At 44.1% G+C, this 26,185-nt stretch overlaps 1 protein-coding gene across 5 annotated transcripts; it reads right to left on the reverse strand.

Moving 5' to 3' along the window:
- Nucleotides 1–2,806: 2,806 nt before the first annotated feature.
- pcyox1 (prenylcysteine oxidase 1) lies at nucleotides 2,807–25,847 on the reverse strand. Of its 5 annotated transcripts, none has more exons than XM_061876280.1 (8): nucleotides 24,362–25,493; nucleotides 23,731–23,866; nucleotides 19,400–19,606; nucleotides 16,103–16,277; nucleotides 15,816–16,027; nucleotides 15,599–15,751; nucleotides 9,862–10,545; nucleotides 2,807–2,939 (listed from the first exon to the last, which is right to left on the reverse strand). In XM_061876280.1, the coding sequence occupies exons 1-7, from the start codon at nucleotides 24,368–24,370 to the stop codon at nucleotides 9,875–9,877; spliced, it is 1,563 nt and encodes a 520-aa protein (XP_061732264.1). In that variant the 5' UTR covers nucleotides 24,371–25,493; the 3' UTR covers nucleotides 2,807–2,939; nucleotides 9,862–9,874. The 5 variants fall into 5 exon arrangements, with proteins under 5 accessions (XP_061732264.1, XP_061732263.1, XP_061732262.1 ...); XM_061876279.1 differs by lacking the exon at nucleotides 2,807–2,939 and adding an exon at nucleotides 25,504–25,847 and having other exon boundaries at nucleotides 8,421–10,545; nucleotides 24,362–24,454; XM_061876278.1 differs by lacking the exon at nucleotides 2,807–2,939 and adding an exon at nucleotides 25,504–25,847 and having other exon boundaries at nucleotides 8,421–10,545; nucleotides 24,362–24,587.
- Between the last annotated feature and the right edge of the window lie 338 nt (nucleotides 25,848–26,185).

The following is a 26,185-nucleotide window of genomic DNA, read 5'->3' on the forward strand; positions in this document are numbered from 1 at the left end:
CTTATTCCCTTTCGGGGTTGCGGGGGGCGCTGGCGCCTATCTCAGCTACAATCGGGCGGAAGGCGGGGTACACCCTGGACAAGTCGCCACCTCATCGCAGGGCCAACACAGATAGACAGACAACATTCACACTCACATTCACACACTAGGGCCAATTTTAGTGTTGCCAGTCGCAAACTTTTTGGTCCTCTCAAAGACGTCGGCCACGGACGGACGGGGTGGGCGTTCAAGTGCTGTGACCAGCTCTCCTTTCGGCATGCTTTTCTGGGTGTTTGGCTTTTAAATGACAAATTAAAGCAGTAGTGCTGAAGATCTTTGCTGAGGCACCTGCTCGAGACAGTTTGGCTGAACATTTGTTGCAAACTGCAATTCTTTTGTCACTTTCTGACACTTTAAAACATCTCCACACTGCTGACATTTTTCCGAAGGCGCCGGGTTTCAACGTCACTGCACGTTGGTTGATTGCGTCAACGCGTCAAAAAATTGCGTCACACGCCACTATTCGGCCTTGCTTTTAACTGATTCTACCGAAGGCCGAATGTGGCTTTTTTTGCCATATTCGGCCGAATATATTCGGTGACCGATTATTCGGTGCATCCCTACAATTCACAATAACTCCATCCATCCATCCATTTTCTACCGCTTATTCCCTTTCGGGGTCGCGGGGGGCGCTGGCGCCTATCTCAGCTACAATCGGGCGGAAGGCGGGGTACACCCTGGACAAGTCGCCACCTCATCGCAGGGCCAACACAGATAGACAGACAACATTCACACTCACATTCACACACTAGGGCCAATTTAGTGTTGCCAATCAACCTATCCCCAGGTGCATGTCTTTGGAGGTGGGAGGAAGCCGGAGTACCCGGAGGGAACCCACGCATTCACGGGGAGAACATGCAAACTCCACACAGAAAGATCCCGAGCCTGGATTTGAACCCAGGACTGCAGGACCTTCGTATTGTGAGGCAGACGCACTAACCCCTCTGCCACCGTGAACTATTTTACTATATTTATTTAAAAATGCAGCTGCTAGACTTTTGACAAGAACAAGAAAGTTTGATCACATTACGCCTGTACTGGCTCACCTGCACTGGCTTCCTGTGCACTTAAGATGTGACTTTAAGGTTTTACTACTTACGTATAAAATACTACACGGTCTAGCTCCATCCTATCTTGCCGATTGTATTGTACCATATGTCCCGGCAAGAAATCTGCGTTCAAAAGACTCCGGCTTATTAGTGATTCCTAGAGCCCAAAAAAAGTCTGCGGGCTATAGAGCGTTTTCCGTTCGGGCTCCAGTACTCTGGAATGCCCTCCCGGTAACAGTTCGAGATGCTACCTCAGTAGAAGCATTTAAGTCTCACCTTAAAACTCATCTGTATACTCTAGCTTTTAAATAGACCTCCTTTTTAGACCAGTTGATCTGCCGCTTCTTTTCTTTCTCCTATGTCCCCCCCTCCCTTGTGGAGGGGGTCCGGTCCGATGACCATGGATGAAGTACTGGCTGTCCAGAGTCGAGACCCAGGATGGACCGCTCGTCGGGACCCAGGACTGACCGCTCGCCTGTATCGGTTGGGGACATCTCTACGCTGCTGATCCGCTTGAGATGGTTTCCTGTGGACGGGACTCTCGCTGCTGTCTTGGATTCGCTTGAACTGAACTCTCGCGGCTGTGTTGGAGCCACTATGGATTGAACGTTCACAGTATCATGTTAGACCCGCTCGACATCCATTGCTTTCGGTCCCCTAGAGGGGGGGGGGGGGGGGTTGCCCACATCTGAGGTCCTCTCCAAGGTTTCTCATAGTCAGCATTGTCACTGGCGTCCCACTGGATGTGAATTCTCTCTCCCCACTGGGTGTGAGTTTTCCTTGCCCTTTTGTGGGTTCTTCCAAGGATGTCGTAGTCGTAATGATTTGTGCAGTCCTTTGAGACATTTGTGATTTGGGGCTATATAAATAAACATTGATTGATTGATATTGTGAAACATCTTGTGGCAGATTTCCAAACAAGACTGTACAGTTCCAGCTCGTGGTGCCCAAGACCAGACTTAAGACCAGGGGAGACAGGGCCTTCTCTGTGGTCGGCCCTAAGCTCTGGAACACTCTGCCGCTCCATGTTCAAACTGCTTCCACAGTGGAGTGTTTTAAGTCTCGTCTTAAGACCCACTTTTATTCTTTGGCTTTTAACACTACGTGAGTTGTGTGGTCCTCTGTGTTTTTTATACACTTTGATTTCTATTTTAGTTTTAATTGATTTTACCCTTTAAAATAGTTTTTAATCATATTTGTTTTTATATTGTTTTTATTGGTTTTATATTTATTTATTTTTTGTTTTTATTCAGTCATTGGTGGAGCATAATATATATATATATATATATATATATTTTTAAATTTATTTTATTTATTTATTTATTTATTTTTACAATTGTTTTTAACATGGCTGTGCAGCACTTTGGAAACGTTATTGTTGTTTAAATGTGCTATATAAATAAAGTGGATCGGATTGGATTAAATATACTGCACCTATCTTCTGCAGTTGTGTCAGCGCATCTGCAAAAAATGACATCTAAATCACATACATTTTATGGACAAATATATATATATATTTATATATACATATAACAATGACTGCTTACCGTAAGGAATGTTTTGGTCATTTCCAGCTGTTTCCAGGGATGCACACCAAGCTGGAAAAAAAATATCCCCAAAAGGTGGCATTGATCAATATTAGTGCAGGCCATTGCAAGAATGTAATATAGCATAATCTTACCAGACTGCAGAGCTGCCACAGAGAGGGCAAGAAAAAGCGCTGCCAGAAACCTCATTTTGACTTTGCGGTGCGGTGAAAGAGAAGGCAGAGTTCTTATACGTCTTCTGATGTCACATGACCTGCATGGACAGGCACTCGTGGCGCCATTGTTCCCGTCTGCCACCCCCTACCTGGAGGGACATCACATCGGCAAACAAACACTTCCCTATTCCGCCTCTTCAATGACACCAATTGTTGATGCTTCCACCCAAAAAAAGACAATGTTTACTTCCCCGTTTGTTTTTATTGATTTATTCTGATGTCACTCGGCGTATGACTGATGGGTCACAAGGCTTCTCAGGCAGACAATTGCCGGAAAGTTAGGAGGCGCTATTGGCAGTAGCGCTTATTAACTGACAAGTAAAAACAATTTAAATATTACAGCAGAAGTACTTTATTGTAAACATTGTTGTAAACAAACAGTGTTAATCTTTGACGGGTTATTCACAGTCAAACCCTTGAAACGTCTAAAAGTGCTTTTAAAAACCAATTTTCTTTCAAAATAGGTTGGGTTTTGTTTAAGATGAGCTAAAATAAGACAAATGGTCTTTTTTCTTCAACAAATGTTCCCCCAGGTCAGGGGTGTCAAAGTCATTTTGGCTCAGGGGTCACATGGAGGAAGATTTATTCCCAAGCTGGTAAAATCATGGCATGATAATTTAAAAATAAAGATAACTTCAAATTGTTTTTTTTTTTTTGCTTAAAGGGGAACATTATCACCAAACCTATATGAGTGTCAATATATACCTTGATGGTGCAGAAAAAAGACAATATATTCGGTATAGCTCGGTTGGTAGAGCAGCCATGCCAGCAACTTGAGGGTTGCAGGTTCGATTCCCGCTTCCACCATCCTAGTCACTGCCGTTGTGTCCTTGGGCAAGACACTTTACCCACCTGCTCCCAGTGCCACCCACACTGGTTTAAATGTAACTTAGATATTGGGTTTCACTATGTAAAGCGCTTTGAGTCACTAGAGAAAAGCGCTATATAAATATAATTCACTTCACTTCACTTTTAACCGATTTCCTAACTCTAAATAGGTGAATTTTGGCGAATTAAACGCCTTTCTGTTTATTGCTCTGGTGGCGATGACGTCAGAACGTGACGTCGCCGAGGTAATACAGCCGCCATTTTCATTTTCTACACATTACACACACGGGTCTCAGCTCTGTTATTTTCCGTTTTTTCGACTATTTTTTGGAACCTTGGAGACATCATGCCTCGTCGGTGTGTTGTCGGAGGGTGTAACAACACTAACAGGGAGGGATTCAAGTTGCACCACTGGCCCGAAGATGCCAAAGTGTCTGCCGCCAGACCCCCATTGAATGTGCCAGAGTGTCTCCACATTTTACCGGCGATGCTAAGACAGACATGGCACAGAGATGTATGGATAACCTGCAGATGCATTTGCAACGATAAAGTCAACAAAATCACAAAGATGAGTTTTGTTGTTGACTTATGTGCTAATCAGACATATTTGGTTGCGGCGTTGGTGCCAGCTAATCGATGGTAACATGCTACGCTAATCGATGCTAACATGCTATTTGCCGGCGATGACAGACATGGCACAGAGATGTATGGATAACCTGCAGATGCATTTGCAATGACAAAGTCAACGAAATCACAAAGGTGAGTTTTGTTGATGTTGACTTATGTGCTAATCAGACATATTTGGTCGCGGCGTGACTGCCAGCTAATCGATGCTAACATGCTATTTACCGGCGGTGCTAAAGCAGATATGACACAGAGATGTATGGATAACCTGCAGATGCATCTGCAACAATAAAGTCAACAAAATCAAGAAGGTGAGTTTTGTTGTTGACTTATCTGCTAATCAGACATATTTGGTTGCGGCGTTGGTGCCAGCTAATCGATGCTAACATGCTATGCTAATCGATGCTAACATGCTATTTACCGGCGATTAACAGACATGGCACAGAGATGTATGGATAACCTGCAGATGCATTTGCAATGACAAAGTCAACGAAATCACAAAGCTGAGTTTTGTTGATGTTGGCTTATGTGCTAATCAGACCTATTTGGTCGCGGCGTGACTGCCAGCTAATCGATGCTAACATGCTATTTACCGGCGGTGCTAAAGCAGATATGACACAGAGTTGTATGGATAACCTGCAGATGCATCTGCAACTATATTACGTTTCCTTCCACCCACATTTAATGCGAAAAAAACACTTACCAATCGACGGATTTAAGTTGCTCCATTATCACAAAATGCGAAAGTCCTGATCGTTTGGTCCGCACATTTTACCGGCGATGCTAACGCAGCTATTCGGCCATGCTATGACTATGAATAGCATCAATAGCTATTCGCTCAATAGCTTCAGTTTCTTCTTCAATACTTTCATACTCCAACCATCTGTTTCAATAAATGCGTAATCTGTTGAATCGCTTAAACCGCTGAAATCCGAGTCTGAATCCGAGCTAATGTCGCCATATCTTGCTGTGGTATTCCCATTGTTTGTTTACATTGGCAGCACTGTATGACGTCACAGGGAAATGGATAGTGGTTTCGAAGATAGCGAAAATAAGGCACTTTAAAGCTTTATTTAGGGATATTCCGAGACGGGTAAAATTTTGAAAAAAAATTCAAATAATACAACAAGCCACTGGGAACTGATTTTTATTGTTTTTAACCCTTTTGAAATTGTGATAATGTTCCCCTTTAATATTAGACCTGTGACGACTAGGTCGCATGGTGATGTGGATTTCGTTCTCCCAAAAGTGTAGATGGGCTTCGAACATAGCGTGCAGGTAGGAGATTATTTATTTAAGCAATAAATCAGGCGGGAAACAAACAAAAGCGTGCTCATAGCACGGAAGGCAAAAAGCTAAGGGGGCTAGCGTGGTAGCTAGCAAACAAAATGAGCTTAGCATGGAAGCTAGCATAAACAAAAGGGCCTAGCGTGGAAGCTAGCAGGAAAACAGAAGTCGTTACTTGTTGTATGAACACAAACTAGGAAGCCAGACTGACTGACTGGAGAAGGCAGGCTTAAATAATGACAGTAATCACAAAACAGCTGCACGTCCGGAACAAGCGGCAAGTGAAAATTATTAGTAACTATGGAAACCAACTGTGAGAAGCACAAACACGAACCGAAGAAGTCCAAAACCAACAGAAAACACAAAATGACTCAAAAATCTAATCACAATATGATCCGGGCAGCGGATCAAAACAAGACAAATCACATTCGGAAAATGTACAAATCATAATGTTTTTTTACACTTATATGTTGCAGTTAATTGTATTCTATCGTCATTAGTTGTTATTGATGCTTTCTGTATAAATGATGTGGTAATGTTCATTAGTCGAATAGGTGGAATTTTAAAGTGCTCCCATTGGTGTTAATTTATAATCTATTAGACAACAAAATGTATGTAATTTACTCATTTTCCTCAACTGATGTACTAACCTCATGTGGTTTATTCTCTACATACGTAGCATCGTCTGCAACAAAACTTGTGAAGTTGGACTCGTTTTATTTATCACATGTGAAGTAAGAAGGGAATAAATATTATTTTAGAATATTTATGTGCGCCCAGAAAATGTGTCCCCAACATACTTGCCAACCCAACCGGATTTTCCGGGAGACTCCCGAAATTCAGCGCCTCTCCCGAAAATATCCCGGGACAAAATGTCTCCCGAAAATCTCCCGAAATTCAGGCCACGCCCCCTCCAGCTCCATGCGGACCTGAGGGGCGTGTCGATAGCCTGTTTTCATGTCCGCTTTCCCATAAACAGCGAGCCTGCCCAATGACGTTGTAACTGTAGAACGATCGAGGGCGAGTTCTCGGTTTCTTATGTGGGTTTATTGTTAGGCGGTTTCATTAAAGTCCTCCCAGCGCGGTAACAACACACAACAACAGCAGTCACGTTTTCGTCTACCGTAAAGCAGTTCGTCTGCCGTAAACAGCAATGTTGTGACACTCTTAAACAGGACAATACTGCCATCTACTGTACATGCATATGTAACAATAACATCTACAGCAGGGGTCACCCACCTTTTTGAAACCAAGAGCTACTTATTGGGTACTGATTAATGCGAAAGGCTACCAGTTTGATACACACTTAAATAAATTGCCAGAAATAGCCAATTTGGTCAACTCTATGTTATTATTAATAATTTATGATATTTATCTTTGTGGAAACACAGATCATCTTAATGATTTCTCATAATAAATATTTACTTTTGATGTCATGTTTTAATTAGGTTAAAATCAAATCTGCACTTTTCTAGGTGTAAATATACTCCTCCACTCTTAACCACGCCCCCGGCCCCAACCCCGACCACGCCTCCACCCTTTACCTCCCGAAATCGGAGGTCTCAAGGTTGGCAAGTATGGTCCCCAGTCATAAGTATAACACCAAATGCACAGATTATCAATTTGTAAACTATCACTAATAAGCAGTAGAAGTAGGTAGTGTCCAAACACAGAAGAGTTGCCTCCATCCTAACATAGCTCCACCCCCTCTGAAGTCATGCGCCCATTAGACCAGTGTTTTTCAACCACTGTGCCGCGGCACACGGGTGTGCTGTGAGATACAGTCTGGTGTGCCGTGGGATATGATCTAATTTCACCTATTTAGGTTCAAAATATTTTTGGCAAACCAGTAATTATAGTCTGCATGTTATTACCAAAAATGATTCCCGGGCGAAGCCACCGCTGCTGCTCATTGCTCCCCTCACTTCCCAACAATTAGTACTTTAACTTTAATGTGCTGTTGTTGAATGTCGGTGTTGTCGAGAGCTCGGCAGAGTAACCGTGTAATACTCTTCCATATCAGTAGGTGGCAGCCGGTAGCTAATTGCTTTGTAGATGTCGGGAACAGCGGGGGGCAGTGTTAAGGTAAAAAGCTGTATAGTGCTTAAACTAAAAATAAACAAAAGGAGAGTGCCTCTAAAAAAAGGCATTGAAGCTTAGGGAAGGCTATGCAGAATGAAAGTAAAACTGAACTGGCTACAAAGTAAACAAAAACAGATTGCTGGACGACAGCAAAGACTTACTGTGGAGCAAAGACGGCGTCCACAATGTACATCCGTACATGACATGACAATCAACAACGTCCCATTGATAAAGGATAAAAACCACTGACGTATTCTTGATTACTAAAACAAAGTAGATGCGGGAAATAGCGCTCAAAGGAAGACATGAAACTGCTTCAGGAAAATACCAAAAAAAGAGAAAAAGCCTAATAAACGAACCAAAAATATGACTTATTTTATCTTTGTGAAAACATTGGACACAGTGTGTTGTCAAGCCAATGAGATGCGATGCAAGTGTAAGCCACTGTGACACTATTCTTCTTTTCTTTTAATTTTATAAATGTCAATGAGGGCTTTTTAATCACAGCTTTGCTGAAATTATAACTAATATTGACACTAATATTGTCTTCTCTCAATTGCTCTGTTTATTGCAGTTCTGAGTGTCGCTGGGTCAGCTTTGGTTTTGGAATTGGATTGCATTGCTATGGTATTGTTATTGTATTGCTGTGTATTGTCTATCTGTGTTGGCCCTGCGATGAGGTGGCGACTTGTCCAGGGTGTACCCCGCCTTCCGCCCGATTGTAGCTGAGATAGGCGCCAGCGCCCCCCGCGACCCCAAAAGGGAATAAGCGGTAGAAAATGGATGGATGGATGTATTGTTGGATTGATAAAAAAATAAAACCAACAATAATAATTTAAAAAACATGATTTTTTAAAAATGACAATCGATTCTGAATCACACAAAGTGAGAATAGCGATTCAAATTCTAATCGATTTTTTCCCACACCCCTAGTAAACAACCAATCATCCATCCATTTCCTACCGCTTATTCCCTTTCGGGGTCGCGGGGGGCGCTGGCGCCTAGCTCAGCTACAATCGGGCGGAAGGCGGGGTACACCCTGGACAAGTCGCCACCTCATCGCAGGGCCAACACAGATAGACAGACAACATTCACACTCACATTCACACACTAGGGCCAATTTAGTGTTGCCAATCAACCTATCCCCAGGTGCATGTCTTTGGAAGTGGGAGGAAGCCGGAGTACCCGGAGGGAACCCACGCAGTCACGGGGAGAACATGCAAACTCCACACAGAAAGATCCAGAGCCTGGGATTGAACCCAGGACTGCAGGACCTTCGTATTGTGAGGCAGACGCACTAACCCCTCTGCCACCGTGAAGCCCTACCAAAAAAAACAATCATGGATTTTCTTATACGTAAACCAACCAATTAAATGATAAATGGGTTGTACTTCTATAGCGCTTTTCTACCTTCAAGGTACTCAAAGCGCTTTGACACTACTTCCACATTTACCCATTCACACACTGATGGAGGGAGCTGCCATGCAAGGCGCTAACCAGCACCCATCAGGAGCAAGGGGGAAGTGTCTTGCTCAGGACACAACGGACATGACGAGGTTGGTTCTAGGTGGGAATTGAACCAAGGACCCTTGGGTTGCGCACGGCCACTCTCCCACTGCGCCACGCCATCCCTATCATTGATGTTTCCTCTTTATTTTGTCCCCTGCCCGTGGATTTGCTTCGCTAGGTAGCGTCCATGTTTCAGTTAATCATCTTTTAATGAAAAATCTTACTTTTTACCACTGGATTATCAAAAAGCGTACTCATTACGGGAAAACCGTAGTTGCTGGCAGGTATGGCAAAGAGCTAGATCAAGATTTTAACACACATTGTAGGTTGGAAAAAAGGAAGAATAACAGAAAATATTTTTTTTACATTTTTACAGAGATAAAAAAGCCGGATTTCCGACTTTAGAAGGAAAAATCCCACACCTGGGATAAGTGCAGAAGAAACAGGTGACAGGAAGTCAGGTATTCTTTCCCCCTCGTGCTTACTAGTGCAATCAATCCTGACAAACGTGAAAGGATGATTTGCTGCCTAATCCGGATGAATGCTTCCTTTGAGGCACTTGGTTCAGTAGTAAAAAGGTGTGCCGATCGTTAGTAAGACATCAAAAACATGTAGTAATTGTTGGCTTGTTTCCAAGTTCACAGTTTGATGACTAAACCCTGAAGGAGGCGAGACAAATACCTGTCAGGGTGCATCACAGCTCCCCGCGTAGACGCATGTGCAGGTCTTCCTGGTCGATCCTGTCCGTCTGACCGTGCCAGCGGTGGTGCGCCAAAAGGGCCACGTTCCTGGCAGAGATGGCACTCATTTCCATGGCGCTGGCCGCCCATTCCACAGCGTTGAGGTAGTACAGCCGGCTGTGGAGGATGAAGGGCGGCGTGCGACGTGTCGGGGTGCGGTAAGCCGGGTAGGCCAACCAGCGGGTCTCGGACACGGAGTCCCAGGAGAGGAACATACGCCGCAGCTCCTCCTGGCTCAGCGCCCGAGGAGAGGAGACTCTCCACACCTGGCTGTGGCTGGCGGGGGGTCGGCTGTATCCCGTGGGGACGTGCACGGGGGCCACGGACGACAGAGAGTACACGTTGCTGCCGTCGGAGTCCGTGGTGAGCACGTCGGACACGGAGAACTCCGAGGCGGGGCGCGTTACCCCCAGGTAAGAAGTGTTGAGTACGCCGTGGATCAGCGTGGCGAACACCTGCTGGTAGCTCCCCGGGAAATGAGACGGGACGGGCGGGGAGAAGCCTGAGAAGGAGATGTCAGACTTGCCCTGGTGAAGTGGCGTCGCTATGACGACGATATCATAGAGCGAGTGCCCTGTGCCGGTGTCGTCGACGTAATTGAGCTCATAGAAGCTGGTGGACGGGCCTGAAAACAAAGAAGCATATCATTGGAGAGAAGCCAATATATTTTAAAGCAGAGGTCTTCAACGGGGGGATCCGCTACCCCCAGGAGGTAAACGGAAGTACTGCAGAGCGGCTTTGAAATTTGTGGTTACATTTTTTAAACATTTCTATCATGTTCAAACACTGATGACATCTATTAAAAGAGACAAGGAGCAAGGAATTAAACAGAGACAGAATTAAGTTTGGCTCAATTTGAGGAGAAACGTCTGGGCTGTACTCTAACGAAAAAAGGTTCACGTCTCTTTTATTTGGATATTCCATGTTTACATAATAACAGAGGTTTTTACAGGAATGGGGAGTATGAAAACAGGCATTGTTTTCGGTCACATTGACACAAAAGAAGAAGATGCGTCGGGTTTGGACTGGTCCTGGATCGAGCTTGGGCAGGTCTTGGCTGAAAATATATAACCCCTCCCGTCATCTCCCATCATACACAATGCAATTTTACGTGCCTTTGGCTTGGTACAACAAAGACAGCCACTTGTCTGTTCACTGGGAACTCAGAGAACGGAAAGTTTTTGATAATTTACATACAATTGTTCTGACAGTTTCCCCCTGCAATTTTTCCACAAATTTCTTTAAATACACACAAACATTGAGACAACACATCGTCATGTGGTTTAAAGTGCATAAATAATCAAATATTACAAATAAATATATTATTATATTCATATTAGCATTTACGATAACTAATGATTAGCAAGCAATTGGTGCGCTAGTAGTCAGCAAGCAATTAGCATGGTAGTTGTCAGCTAGCGATCAGTGCTCTAGTTGCCAACAAGCATTTAGTACGCCAAAGTGAGGTAGCGACTAAAGCCCTAGTTGTCAGCTAGCAATTAACATCCTAGTTGCCAGCTAGATATTGACATGCTAGTTGCCAGCTTGCAATTAGTGCACTAGTTGTCAGCTAGCAATTAGTATGTTGGGATTAGGTCCGTAGTTGCCCGCTAGCGATTAGCATGCTAGTTGTCAGCTAGGCCTTTGGTCTGGGAGACGTTGAACACCCGTTTTTAATTGAATGCTGACCACTCATGATTAGGGATGGGTACTGTTCACTTTTCCTACATGCATACAATTAAGACATGATACATCACAATTTCCAGTTTCTCTTTTCAAAATGTTCGAAAAGGAGTAGGAAGAAGCAGATCTTCATTACAACTGTTAATAACTCACTGGAATGAGTAGAATTGGTTATTGTGTACTGTGTTGGACTGGATGTTTATTTTGCACATTTTAAAAGCAATACTTAATGTTTACAGTGCTCCAGAATATTTAGATTGGCACTTTTTTGTATTGGATGTTTATCTTTATTTTTGCACATTTTAGCAAATAAGCAATACTTTTATTTTTGTTGAAATGTTTACACTGTTGTTACAGAAAATTTCGTTTGACCCTTTTTTGTATTGGATGTTTATCTTTATTTTTGCACATTTTAGCAAATAAGCAATACTTTTACTTTCGTTGAAATGTTTACACTGTTGTTAAAGAACATGTCGTTTTGCCCTTTTTTTGTATTGGATGTTTATCTTTATTATTGCACATTTTAGCAAATAAGCAATACTTTTACTTTTGTTGAAATGTTTACACTGTTGTTACAGAATATTTAGTTTTGCACTTTTTTGTATTGGATGTTTATCTTTATTTTTGATCATTTTGGGGGGGTCGCACTAATATACAACGAAAACTTTAACCTTAGTCCTAACATAAATAATAAATATAAATCGTTTGAGGTGCTTACTATGAGGTCTGTCACACCGCTGCCTCTACACCTGGCTGTTATCTACCGCCCCCCAGGGCCCTGTTCGGACTTTATCAACGAATTCTCAGAGTTTGTTGCTGATCTAGTGACACACGCCGATAATATAATCATAATGGGGGACTTTAATATCCATATGAATACCCCATCGGACCCACCGTGCGTAGCGCTCCAGACTATAATTGATAGCTGTGGTCTCACACAAATAATAAATGAACCCACGCATCGCAACGGTAATACGATAGACCTAGTGCTTGTCAGGGGTATCACCGTTTCCAAAGTTACGATACTCCCGTATACTAAAGTATTGTCCGATCATTACCTTATAAAATTCGAGGTTCAGACGCATGTTCGTCAAACTAATAATAATAATAACTGCTATAGCAGCCGCAACATTAATACGGCCACAACGACAACTCTTGCTGACCTACTGCCCTCGGTAATGGCACCATTCCCAAAGTATGTGGGCTCTATTGATAACCTCACTAACAACTTTAACGGCGCCCTGCACGAAACCATTGATAACATAGCACCGCTAAAGTTAAAAAAGGCTCCAAAAAAGCGCACCCCGTGGTTTACAGAAGAAACTAGAGCTAAAAAATTATTATGTAGAAAGCTGGAACGCAAATGGCGCACGACTAAACTTGAGGTGCACCATCAATCATGGAGTGATGGTTTAATAACTTATAAACGCATGCTTACCTTAGCTAAAGCTAAATATTACTCAAATCTCATCCACCGTAATAAAAACGATCCTAAATTTTTGTTTAGTACGGTAGCATCGCTAACCCAACAAGGGACTCCTTCCAGTAGCTCAACCCACACAGCTGATGACTTTATGCAATTCTTTAGTAATAAATTTGAAGTCATTAGAAAGGAGATTAAAGACAATGCGTCCCAGCTACAACGGGGTTCTATTAACACTGACACGATTGTATATACGGCGGATACTGCCCTCCAAAATAGTTTCTCTTGTTTTGAGGAAATAACATTAGAGGAATTGTTACAACGTGTAAATGGAATAAAACAGACAACATGTTTACTTGACCCTCTCCCTGGGAAACTGATCAAGGAGCTCTTTGTATTATTAGGTCCATCAGTGCTAAATATTATAAACTTATCACTCTCCTCGGGCACTGTTCCCCTAGCATTCAAAAAAGCGGTTATTCATCCTCTTCTTAAAAGACCTAACCTCGATCCTGACCTCATGGTAAACTACCGACCGGTGTCTCACCTTCCCTTTATTTCAAAAATCCTCGAAAAAATTGTTGCGGAGCAGTTAAATGAACACTTAGCGTCTAACAATCTATGTGAAACCTTTCAATCCGGTTTCAGGGCAAATCACTCCACGGAGACAGCCCTCGCAAAAATGACTAATGATCTATTGCTAACGATGGATTCTGATGCGTCATCTATGTTGCTGCTCCTCGATCTTAGCGCTGCTTTCGATACCGTCGATCATAATATTTTATTAGAATGTATCAAAACACGAATTGGTATGTCAGACTTAGCCCTGTCTTGGTTTAACTCTTATCTTACTGATAGGATGCAGTGTGTCTCCCATAACAATGTGACCTCGGACTACGTTAAGGTAACGTGTGGAGTTCCCCAGGGTTCGGTCCTTGGCCCTGCACTCTTCAGCATCTACATGCTGCCGCTAGGTGACATCATACGCAAATACGGTATTAGCTTTCACTGCTATGCTGATGACACCCAACTCTACATGCCCCTAAAGCTGACCAACACGCCGGACTGTAGTCAGCTGGAGGCGTGTCTTAATGAAATTAAACAATGGATGTCCGCTAACTTTTTGCAACTCAACGCCAAAAAAACGGAAATGCTGATTATCGGTCCTGCTGGACACCGACCTCTATTTAATAATACAACTCTAACATTTGACAACCAAACAATTAAACAAGGCGACACGGTAAAGAATCTGGGTATTATCTTCGACCCAACTCTCTCCTTTGAGGCACGCATAGAAAGCGTTACTAAAACGGCCTTCTTTCATCTCCGTAATATCGCTAAAATTCGCTCCATTCTGTCCACTAAAGACGCTGAGATCATTATCCATGCGTTTGTTACGTCTCGCCTCGACTACTGTAACGTATTATTTTCGGGTCTCCCCATGTCTAGCATTAAAAGATTACAGTTGGTACAAAATGCGGCTGCTAGACTTTTGACAAGAACAAGAAAGTTTGATCACATTACGCCTGTACTGGCTCACCTGCACTGGCTTCCTGTGCACTTAAGATGTGACTTTAAGGTTTTACTACTTACGTATAAAATACTACACGGTCTAGCTCCATCCTATCTTGCCGATTGTATTGTACCATATGTCCCGGCAAGAAATCTGCGTTCAAAGGACTCCGGCTTATTAGTGATTCCCAAAGCCCAAAAAAAGTCTGCGGGCTATAGAGCGTTTTCCGTTCGGGCTCCAGTACTCTGGAATGCCCTCCCGGTAACAGTTCGAGATGCCACCTCAGTAGAAGCATTTAAGTCTCACCTTAAAACTCATTTGTATACTCTAGCCTTTAAATAGACTCCCTTTTTAGACCAGTTGATCTGCCGTTTCTTTTCTTTTTCTTCTATGTCCCACTCTCCCTTGTGGAGGGGGTCCGGTCCGATCCGGTGGCCATGTACTGCTTGCCTGTGTATCGGCTGGGGACATCTCTGCGCTGCTGATCCGCCTCCGCTTGGGATGGTTTCCTGCTGGCTCCGCTGTGAACGGGACTCTCGCTGCTGTGTTGGATCCGCTTTGGACTGGACTCTCGCGACTGTGTTGGATCCATTATGGATTGAACTTTCAAAGTATCATGTTAGACCCGCTCGACATCCATTGCTTTCCTCCTCTCCAAGGTTCTCATAGTCATCATTGTCACCGACGTCCCACTGGGTGTGAGTTTTCCTTGCCCTTATGTGGGCCTACCGAGGATGTCGTGGTGGTTTGTGCAGCCGTTTGAGACACTAGTGATTTAGGGCTATATAAGTAATCATTGATTGATTGATTTTAAAGCAAAATAGGCAATACTTTTACTTTTGAAATGCTTATACTATTGCAGAATAATAATTAATAATTAATCTACAGATTAATTGAAAATATAATCTATAGATTAATCGATAGAAAAATAAACGTTAGCTGCAGCCTTAGTTGCCTACAGCCACAGCTGTCAAAGCCAATGTATTTGACTGGGTCGCTGATTTAAGATTTAAGACCTTAGCGGTGATTTGCTTTCAAAAATAACTGACTGAACGTTACCTGTCTTTGATGGGCGGGCTTTAAAAGAAACGGACACCACTCTGGCTCGGATGAGTTCGCTCTTGCTGTGGTAAAGAAGTCCGGTGCAAACCTTCTTGTTGCCTCCATCCACGGACCAAAGCCCCGAATCGGACCCGGCCAGTGACACAGCCCCTGAGGACACAGCAACGTATTTCACCAGCAGTCTCAAGCAGGTGGCGAACGGCACACCACATACCCACAAAACTGTTGATTCGGACACTTTGGCCGTAGGTGACCCGCGTCATGGGAGCCACGATGTCATTGATGAAGATCTGAGAGAAGCCTTGGGCCATCAAGACTTCCTCCAGGGTCTGATTGACCAGAGTGAGGAAGTCATCTCCGCCCATGGCGTGCAGGAGCCTCTCCACGCTGGCGAAGGAGTAACCGTACTGCTGGTACTGGTAGATCCTGCCAACGTGAAACGGATGAGGAACCTCCTACACTTCGTGAGCGCGTGAAGACTGTGTACTTATTCTCGCTCACCTCATGAATTTATCCAAAACACTCTCCACCCACATCTGCATGCGCAGGTAGTGGAGGCCGTAATGCCACAGCATGCGCAAGAAATTCACGATGAACCAGTCGCTCTCTTCGAACGTGAGCTCGCTGCCGTCGAAGATGGCCATTTTTGATGGGACGTCCTGACACGTGGAGAGACCTGCAATAACACACAGCTGCAAGATGCTGACAATGACCAAATATGGACAATGTGTGAAATGGGGCGGAGTCGCACAAATTCCTTTAACCTTCCTCTTGTGTTAGCTTTCTGTTACCATCTCTTATGTTAACGGGTCGGTTTTGACCCATGTTTTAAATCAGCTGTAAAATACACTAAAAACAATTATCCATCCATCATCTTCCGCTTATCCGAGGTTGGGTCGCGGGGGCAACAGCCTAAGCAGGGAAACCCAGACTTCCCTCTCCCTAGCCATTTCGTCTAGCTCTTCCCGGGGGATCCCGAGGCGTTCCCAGGCCAGCCGGGAGACATAGTCTTCCCAACGTGTCCTGGGTCTTCCCCATGGCCTCCTACCGGTTGGACGTGCCCTAAACACCTCCCTAGGGAGGCGTTCGGGTGGCATCCTGACCAGATGCCCGAACCACCTCATCTGGCTCCTCTCGATGTGGAGGAGCAGCGGCTTTACTTTGAGTTCCTCCCGGATGGCAGAGCTTCTCACCCTATCTCTAAGGGAGAGACCTGGAAACTCATTTGGGCCGCTTGTACCCGTGATCTTATCCTTTCGGTCATGACCCAAAGGTCATGACCATAGGTGAAGATGGGAACGTAGATCGACCGGTAAATTGAGAGCTTTGCCTTCCGGCTCAGCTCCTTCTTCACCACAACGGATCGGTACAACGTCCGCATTACTGAAGACGCCGCACCGATCCGCCTGTCGATCTCACGATCCACTCTTCCCTCACTCGTGAACAAGACTCCTAGGTATTTGAACTTCTCCACTTGGGGCAGGGTCTCCTCCCCAACCCAGAGATGGCATTCCACCCTTTTCCGGGCGAGAACCATGGACTCGGACTTGGAGGTGCTGATTCTCATAAAAACAATTATCTATCATCCAATTTGTTTCTCATCTCTTGGTTACCTCGTTAGGCTTCCTTATCCTTGAAAATATTGGTTTTAATATTTTTGGTTTGGGCCATTGGGCCTTTTTTTGTCAGTATACCCCTCGATTTAAATTTTTAAAAATGGTAAAACAAACCTCAAGAGAATCATATAAATAAAAAAAGGTTTTTGTGTTACCTAACTATTACTAAGGGGTATTAGAACACATCTCTTAAATAAATGTGTTTTGTTTATTTTTTCATTTTAAGAATTTTAACTATAGTAACATCTATGGTGTTACGGGTCAATTTCGACCCATATATATTTACTTAAAGAAAAAGGCTAAAAAGTATTTTTTTCAGCAACAGAAATCCAACATCAAACAAACAACAACCAATCAAGCGAATGAAATCAAGAGAAATAGATTACTAGTTACAAAACTAATAAAAAGACAAAATCAGAGTGGCAAAAAGTGACACTTTTAGTGTCTGTCTTTTGTTTGTTTTTGTACAGGATAACAAGGTAAAATGAGAATCCACTAAAGCTCACATGATTGGGAGAGGAGCTGGCTGTCAGTGTGTTCAGTTTTGGCTCTTATCATTGCTTTATCATCTTATTTTTATAACTGGGTCGAAACCGACCCTAACAACACCAAGGGCATAATTTCTACCAGAGCATTTTATAATTGAGTGAAAAAAATGTAAATGTTTTATTTTGTTGACAAAGAGGTTCCTGACAAAGTCAAAAAGCTTTGATGCAAAAAAAATAAATGTATGATGTGTTTTTATGCATTTAAAAACTAAAACGGGTCGGTGCCGACCCTAACACAAGACGAAGGTTAAGAATACAGTCGTCCCTGTTAGCATACTAGCATGCTAACGTTAAGAAGCTAGCACATGACTGGGTAAGAAGAAATATCCAAATGCAGTATTTGTTGGTGTGGACCAGTGGTTCTTAACCTTGTTGGAGGTACCGAACCCCACCAGTTTAATTTGCGCATTTACCGAACCTTTCTTTTGTGAAAAAATTTTTTTGTTTTTTTTTCAAATTCAAGTCAAAACTATATGTTTTTTTTTTTCCTGGGGTACAAAATGAACCGTGCATGAACTCACAACCAATTACACACCTTGTAAATCAGTGCGACTTCTGCTGCTGCCATATCCATGATACGCCGATATGGAGAAGTTTTCATTCACACGATGAGTCAATACTTGCCAACCCTCCCGATTTTTCCGGGAGAATCCCGAATTCCAGTGCCCCTCCCGAAAATCTCCCGGGGCAACCATTCTCCTTTAGCGTCCTCTACAACTAGTCGTCACGTCCGATTTTCCTCCATACAAACGCCGTGTCGGCGCATTCACGTCATTTATGTGGCTTTTACACACCCATAAGTGAATGCAAGCATACTTGGTCAACAGCCATACAGGTCACACTGAGGTTGGCCATATAAACAACTTTAACACTGTTACAAATATGCGCCACACTGTGAACCCACACCAAACAAGAATGACAAACACATTTGGGGAGAACATCCGCACCGTAACATAACGTAACAAATACCCAGAATTCCTTGCAGCACTAACTCTTCCGGGACCTACAATATACACCCCCCGCTACCACCAAAATCCGCTCCCTTGCCCCCCATATCCTGAATTCGGAGGTCTCAAGGTTTGGTTTAAGCATTAGACACCTCTTTACCTCCACACTGCCTCACAATGTTTCCGACATCTACAAAGCAATTATCTACTGACCGCCACCTACTGATATGGAAGAGTATTACACGGTTATTCTGCCGAGCTTTAGACAGCACCGACACTCAACAACAACACATCATTTAGGGACGGCGTGGCGCTGTGGGAAAGTGGCCGTGCGCAACCCGAGGGTCACTGGTTCAAATCCCACCTAGAACCAACCTCGTCACGTCCGTTGTGTCCTGAGCAAGACACTTCACCCTTGCTCCTGATGGGTGCTGGTTGGCGCCTTGCATGGCAGCTCCCTCCATCAGTGTGTGAATGTGTGTGTGAATGGGTGAATGTGGAAGTAGTGTCAAAGCGCTTTGAGTACCTTGAAGGTAGAAAAGCGCTATACAAGTACAACCCATTTATCATTTATCATTTGCGGACTATAATTACTGGTTTTCTAAAAAATATTTTTAGCCCAAACAGGTGGAATTAGATAATCACCAGACTTAATGTGCCGCGGCACGGTGGTTGAAAAAGACTGACCTAAGGTGTCGATGAACTGCTTCATGTGGAGATTGAGAGGATGGATTACAGCTCCTCCCGTCTCGTACTCCTGATTCCCGATCTTCACCGTCGCCAGTCGCCCGCCGACTTCGGCAGGTTCGAACACGTCGATCTTGACTCCCGGTCCGAACTCTTGCCTCAGGTAGAAGGCTGAGGCCGCGCCGCCGATGCCTGCTCCTATCACAGCTAATGACAAGAAAGCAGATGGGTATTTTGCAGCACAGATTAGAGATGTCGGATAAATGCTTTAAAATTTAATATCGGAAATGATCGGTATCAGTTTCAAAAAGTAAAATTAATGACTTTTTAAAATGCCGGAGCGGTACATAGCTGGTAAAACACAGTTGCGTTTCCCAGTCAGCAGCCCCTCCCCTCCCCCCTCTCCCCACACACAACACAGGAGTTGCCGACTGCAGCATGAGAGGTTTACTGGCGACGCTTGATGACCTCATCAACCTGCTGCAAGTGGAGCATAACAACAAGAGTGTGTTGTTGCCGGTGCTGTAGCCGTGGCTAACAAGCGAGCTCGCTCCGTGACTGACTAACGACATCATGTCTATGGTTTGGGATTATTTTAAAATGTGTCCTGGTCGTGGAACTGTGGACCAGCTCTATACTCTCGGCAGGGTTCTTGAGGGTGCATGGGAGTTTGCCCAACCAGTCTACATGTGCTTTGTGGACTTGGAGAAGGCATTTGACCGTGTCCCTCGGGAAGTCCTGTGGGGAGTGCTCAGAGAGTATGGGGTATCGGACTGTCTTATTGTGGCGGTCCGCTCCCTGTATGATCAGTGCCAGAGCTTGGTCCGCATTGCTGGCAGTAAGTCGAACACATTTCCAGTGAGGGTTGGACTCCGCCAAGGCTGTCCTTTGTCACCGATTCTGTTCATAACTTTTATGGACAGAATTTCTAGGCGCAGTCAAGGCGTTGAGGGGTTCCGGTTTGGTGGCTGCAGGATTAGGTCTCTGCTTTTTGCAGATGATGTGGTCCTGATGGCTTCATCTGACCGGGATCTTCAGCTCTCGCTGGATCGGTTCGCAGCCGAGTGTGAAGCGACCGGAATGAGAATCAGCACCTCCAAGTCCGAGTCCATGGTTGTCGCCCGGAAAAGGGTGGAATGCCATCTCCGGGTTGGGGAGGAGACCCTGCCCCAAGTGGAGGAGTTCAAGTACCTAGGAGTCTTGTTCACGAGTGAGGGAAGAGTGGATCGTGAGATCGACAGGCGGATCGGTGCGGCGTCTTCAGTAATGCGGAAATTGTACCGATCCGTTGTGGTGAAGAAGGAGCTGAGCCGGAAGGCAAAGCTCTCAATTTACCGGTCGATCTACGTTCCCATCCTCACCTATGGTCATGAGCTTTGGGTCATGACCGAAAGGACAAGATCACAGGTACAAGCGGCCGAAATGAGTTTCCTCCGCCGTGTGGCGGGTCTCTCCCTTAGAGATAGGGTGAGAAGCTCCGCCATCCGGGAGGAACTCAAAGTAAATCCGCTGCTCCTTCACATCGAGAGGAGCCAGATGAGGTGGTTCGGGTATCTGGTCAGGATGCCACCCGAACGCCTCCCTAGGGAGGTGTTTAGGGCACGTCCAACCGGTAGGAGGCCACGGGGAAGCCCCAGGACACGTTGGGAAGACTATGTCTCCCGGCTGGCCTGGGAACGCCTCGGGATCCCCCGGGAAGAGCTAGACGAAGTGGCTGGGGAGAGGGAAGTCTGGGTTTCCGTGCTTAGGCTGTTGCCCCCGCGACCCGACCTTGGATAAGCGGAAGATGATGGATGGATGGATGGTGTCCGACGGATAAAAAACTGGCAATTTGCAATGACTGCAAAAAGTTGGTTATGCGAGGAGGAACCAAGACGTCTTCCTTTAATACGAGCAATTTGATATCCCACCTCTTCAAGAATCATAAGGAGATATACACGATGAATACAAGCGGAAGATGGATGAAAAGCAAACACCGAAAACCACACCGGATTCTTGCTTAAAGACTTCGCCGAGAAAAAACTAAAATACAACAAAAACCACCCCAGGGCGAAAGCTCACGTTGTCGCCAGGGACAACGCAGTACGCCAAAAGCTACGGTGGAGTTTGGTGTGGCTAGTCAGCCCTGCATGGCGCACACTTTGCAGCTTGCAGTGAACGGAGATGCCCTGTCTCAACGCAGCATTTCAGAAGCTCTGGCTGACTGCTAGGCCACTTCAAGCACTCACCACCAGCTTGCGGCACATTTGTGTTACTCATACAAATACATTAGAGCAGGGCAGATTCAATCAATCAATCAATCAATGTTTACTTATATAGCCCTAAATCACTAGTGTCTCAAAGGGCTGCACAAACCACAACACAAACCACTACGACATCCTCGGTAGGCCCACATAAGGGCAAGGAAAACTCACACCCAGTGGGATGTCGGTGACAATGAGGACTATAAGAACCTTGGAGAGGACGAAAGCAATGGATGTCGAGCGGGTCTAACATGATACTGTGAAAGTTCAATCCATAATGGATCCAACACAGCCGCGAGAGTCCCGTCCACAGCAGAGCCAGCAGGAAACCATCCCGAGCGGGATATATATATACATATGTATATATATATATATATATATATATATATATATATATATATATATATATATATATATATATATATATATATATATATATATATATGACACTTCACCTGTCACAATTTTCAAAATGGAGGAGGCTACTTTCAATGCCGGTAATTTGAAATTGCATAAAGGGAAGAAGATTAAGAGCTATTCAGTAGGATTTAAGGTCCAAGCTTACATCACACTCAAATTTTTACTGCATACCTTTGGTAAGTGCCGGAGTGAGAAGAGGTTTTAAAATAATTAGCGCATGCTTACTTTTATCACATGCCTTTGGTAAGTGCAGGATTGAGAAGAGGTTTTAAAATAATTTGTGCCCCCAGCAGCAATTCAAGGAAATACGGTAGATTGAGCCCTGTTTGTAATTTCCTGTTATACAGTGTACCAGACAGTCTTGCACTGAATAAGGGCTATGTTTTTGTTTACTTTATTACTCTATTATACTCTGGACTGAAGCTGTGTGCCTTCATTGTTTTTGTAGCTTTTGTTTTGAGGCATGTTTAAAGAAAATAAAAAATAATGCACTTTGTGAAAGTCAAAGTGCAGTATTTCCCATAGTTGTAGTGGGCATCAGGATTATCTCAGGGAGAGCATGTCCCAAATTCTAAGCTGCTGTTTTGAGCCATGTTAAAAAAAAAAAATGCACTTTGTTACTTCAATAATAAATATGGCAATGCCATGTTGGCATTTTTTTTTTCCATAACTTGAGTTGAAGTTTTTCCCCCTTTTTTGGAAAACCTTGTTACATTGTTTAATGCATCACAACAAAATTAGGTATAATAATATTAGTGATTCCCAAAGCCCCAAAAAAGTCTGCGGGCTATAGAGCGTTTTCATTTCGGGCTCCAGTACTCTGGAATGCCCTCCCGGTAACAGTTAGAGATGCCACCTCAGTAGAAGCATTTAAGTCTCACCTTAAAACTCATTTGTATACTCTAGCCTTTAAATAGACTCCCTTTTTAGACCAGTTGATCTGCCGTTTCTTTTCTTTTTCTCCTATGTCCCACTCTCCCTTGTGAAGGGGGTCCGGTCCGATCCGGTGGCCATGTACTGCTCGCCTGTGTATCGGCTGGGGACATCTCTGCTCTGCTGATCCGCCTCCGCTTGGGATGGTTTCCTGCTGGCTCAGCTGTGAACGGGACTCTCGCTGCTGTGTTGGATCCGCTTTGGACTGGACTCTCGCGGCTGTGTTGGATCCATTATGGATTGAACTTTTCACAGTATCATTTTAGACCCGCTCGACATCCATTGCTTTCCTCCTCTCTAAGGTTCTCATAGTCATCATTGTCACCGACGTCCCACTGGGTGTGAGTTTTCCTTGCCCTTATGTGGGCCTACCGAGGATGTCGTAGTGGTTTGTGCAGCCCTTTGAGACACTAGTGATTTAGGGCTATATAAGTAAACATTGATTGATTGATTGATTGATCATTGTCACCGACGTCCCACTGGGAGTGGTTTGTGTTGTGGTTTGTGCAGCCCTTTGAGACACTAGTGACTCAGGGCTATATAAGTAAACATTGATTGATGATTGATTGAATTCCACGACTAGATATATCGGTGTCGGTTGATATTGGAATTGGTAATTAAGAGTTGGACAAAGCCATTATCGGACATCTCTTGTACAGATATTGAAGTACCACAATGTAGCCCACCAGGCATCTTCCACAAAATCCAGGTACTGTGAAAAAAAAAACGACTTACCAATTGTTTTAGGTTGCTCCTGCAGCTCGGCAGACGATGCAAAACATCTGCTGGTGTGTGAGATCCATAGGAGGAACAATGTTTTGATTGACAGGGATCGAACCGTCATGGTGACCATGGAGTGATCCAGGAACATCTGCACGAAGCATGCAGCAACTGTCAGTAACTTGTCTTATCAGGACTGAGCGTTACAAAGGTCATGTTGGAGAAATCTTGAGTGTGTGACAGGTTAGTATTAAAGGCCTACTGAAAGCCACTACTAGCGACCACGCAGTCTGATAGTTTATATATCAATGATGAAATATCAACATTGCAACACATGCCAATACGGCCGGGTTAGTTCACTAAATTGCAATTTAAAATTTCGCGCGAAGTATCCAGTTCAAAACGTCACGGTATGATGACGCGTGCGCATGACGTCACGGATTGTAGCGGACATTTTGATGGTGGTCTGCTTTAATCGCATAATTACACAGTATTCTGGACATCTGTGTTGCTGAATCTTTTGCAATGTGTTCAATTAATAATAGAGACGTCAAAGAAGAAAGACGTAGGTGGGAAGCGGTGAATTGCGGCCGCCTTTAGCAACACAAACACAGCACGTGTTTCCGTGTTTACATTCGGCTCTTACCGTAGACATGAGCGGAGAGTTTGCGTCGTTCCTCCTGCAGCTGTGGACTCTCTTGCCTCCTCCCACCGGCCGCCACCGACCGTCGGATGCTTACTCCGTGGAGGGAAGAAAAAAAAATCTCAGCCCGGCTGCCTTGCCTCGTCGAGAAACGTGGCTTCCCCCGGAGACACTGGCGGTCACCACACCCATGGCCACACCCCTCCGACTATATAATCTCACTAAAACACTGATAACACAATAAGCAGATATGGGATTTTCCAGAATTATCCTAGTAAATGTGTCTAATAACATCTGAATCGCTCCCACTGCCCTGTCTTTTTTTCTTTTTTTCCTAGTCCTTCACTCTCACTATCCTCATCCACGAATCTTTTATCCTTCCTCAAATTAATGTCAAAGAGGCAGCTGCGACTCTCTTGGCTCCTCCAACCGGCCGCTCCCGAACGTGGGATAATTCCACCGTGGAGTAGGGGATAAAAAAAACTCAGCCCGGCCCGACCGGCTGCCTTCGCCTCACGGAGAAACGTGGCTTCCCTCAGAGACACTGACGGTCACCACACCCCTCCGACTTTCAGGTATGACTATATAATCTCACCAAAACACTAGTAACACAATAAGCAGATAAGAAATTTTCCTGACTTATCCTAGTAAATGTGTCTAATAACATCTGAATCGCTCCCGCTGCCCTCGTCTTTTTTTTTCTTTTTCTTCTAGTCCTTCACTCTCACTTTCCTCATCCACAAATCTTTCATCCTCGCTCAAATTAATGGTGAAATCGTCACTTTCTTGGTCTGAATCACTCTCGCTGCTGGTGGCCATGATTATAAACAATGTTCAGATGTGAGGAGCTCCACAACCCGTGATGTCACGCGCACATCGTCTGCTACTTCCGGTACAGGCAAGGCTTTTTTTTATTAGCGGCCAAAAGTTGCGAACTTTATCGTCGATGTTCTCTACTAAATCCTTTCAGCAAAAATATGGCAATATCGCGAAATTATCAAGTATGACACATAGAATGGACCTGCTATCCCCGTTTAAATAAGAAAATCGCATTTCAGTAGACCTTTAAATATGAAAAAAATATTAATAGTGAAAGTATTAGGGAAGTTCTTAATACTATATCGACTTGACAAAACTTCACTTACATGACTTTAGACTCGCCCTGCGATGAGGTGGCGACTTGTCCAGGGTGTACCTGCCTTCCGATTGTAGCTGAGATAGGCACCAGCGCCCCAAAGGGAATAAGCGGTAGGAAATGGATGGATGGACGGACTTTAGACTCCCGCGTTGTCTTCACCCTTTACACTTCTACATAGCCAACTAAGTGCCCTAATTTAGGTGTAATTTATATTTAAGCATGACAATAGCATATTAGAGGAAGTAACCGTTGAAGTGTCTGACAGTAACTTACTAAACTAATTTAATTGTGTCGAAAGTTTTAATAACTATAGTCGCCTGTACGTCAGTAACATACATCCGGGTTCCGGTACTTCTTTTGACTTTCAAAATAAAATCCGGTGCATTAGCCTTCATTCATAAATGGCCATAATTCAATTTTAATGGGTCACCCGTTTTATTGAAATAAAAATGTAATGCTCTTATTTTTTATTTGATAAAACATTGTAGGAAGGAGCGAGGTCCTCGCCTTATAGTAAAATGCATGCGTTTTATTTTGATAGGAATCACTACGGTTAATTTGCTTGATTTACGGTCCAAACATATACATACTCCTCGTGTATGTTAGAAATAAAAACACATTTTTTTTCTGTTTATAATAAACAGGAATGTTTTTAGAATTTTAATTGTGACCGGTTCCACAACCGGAAG

This window comes from Nerophis ophidion, linkage group LG17 (assembly GCF_033978795.1).
Source record: "Nerophis ophidion isolate RoL-2023_Sa linkage group LG17, RoL_Noph_v1.0, whole genome shotgun sequence".
NCBI lineage: Eukaryota > Metazoa > Chordata > Actinopteri > Syngnathiformes > Syngnathidae > Nerophis > Nerophis ophidion.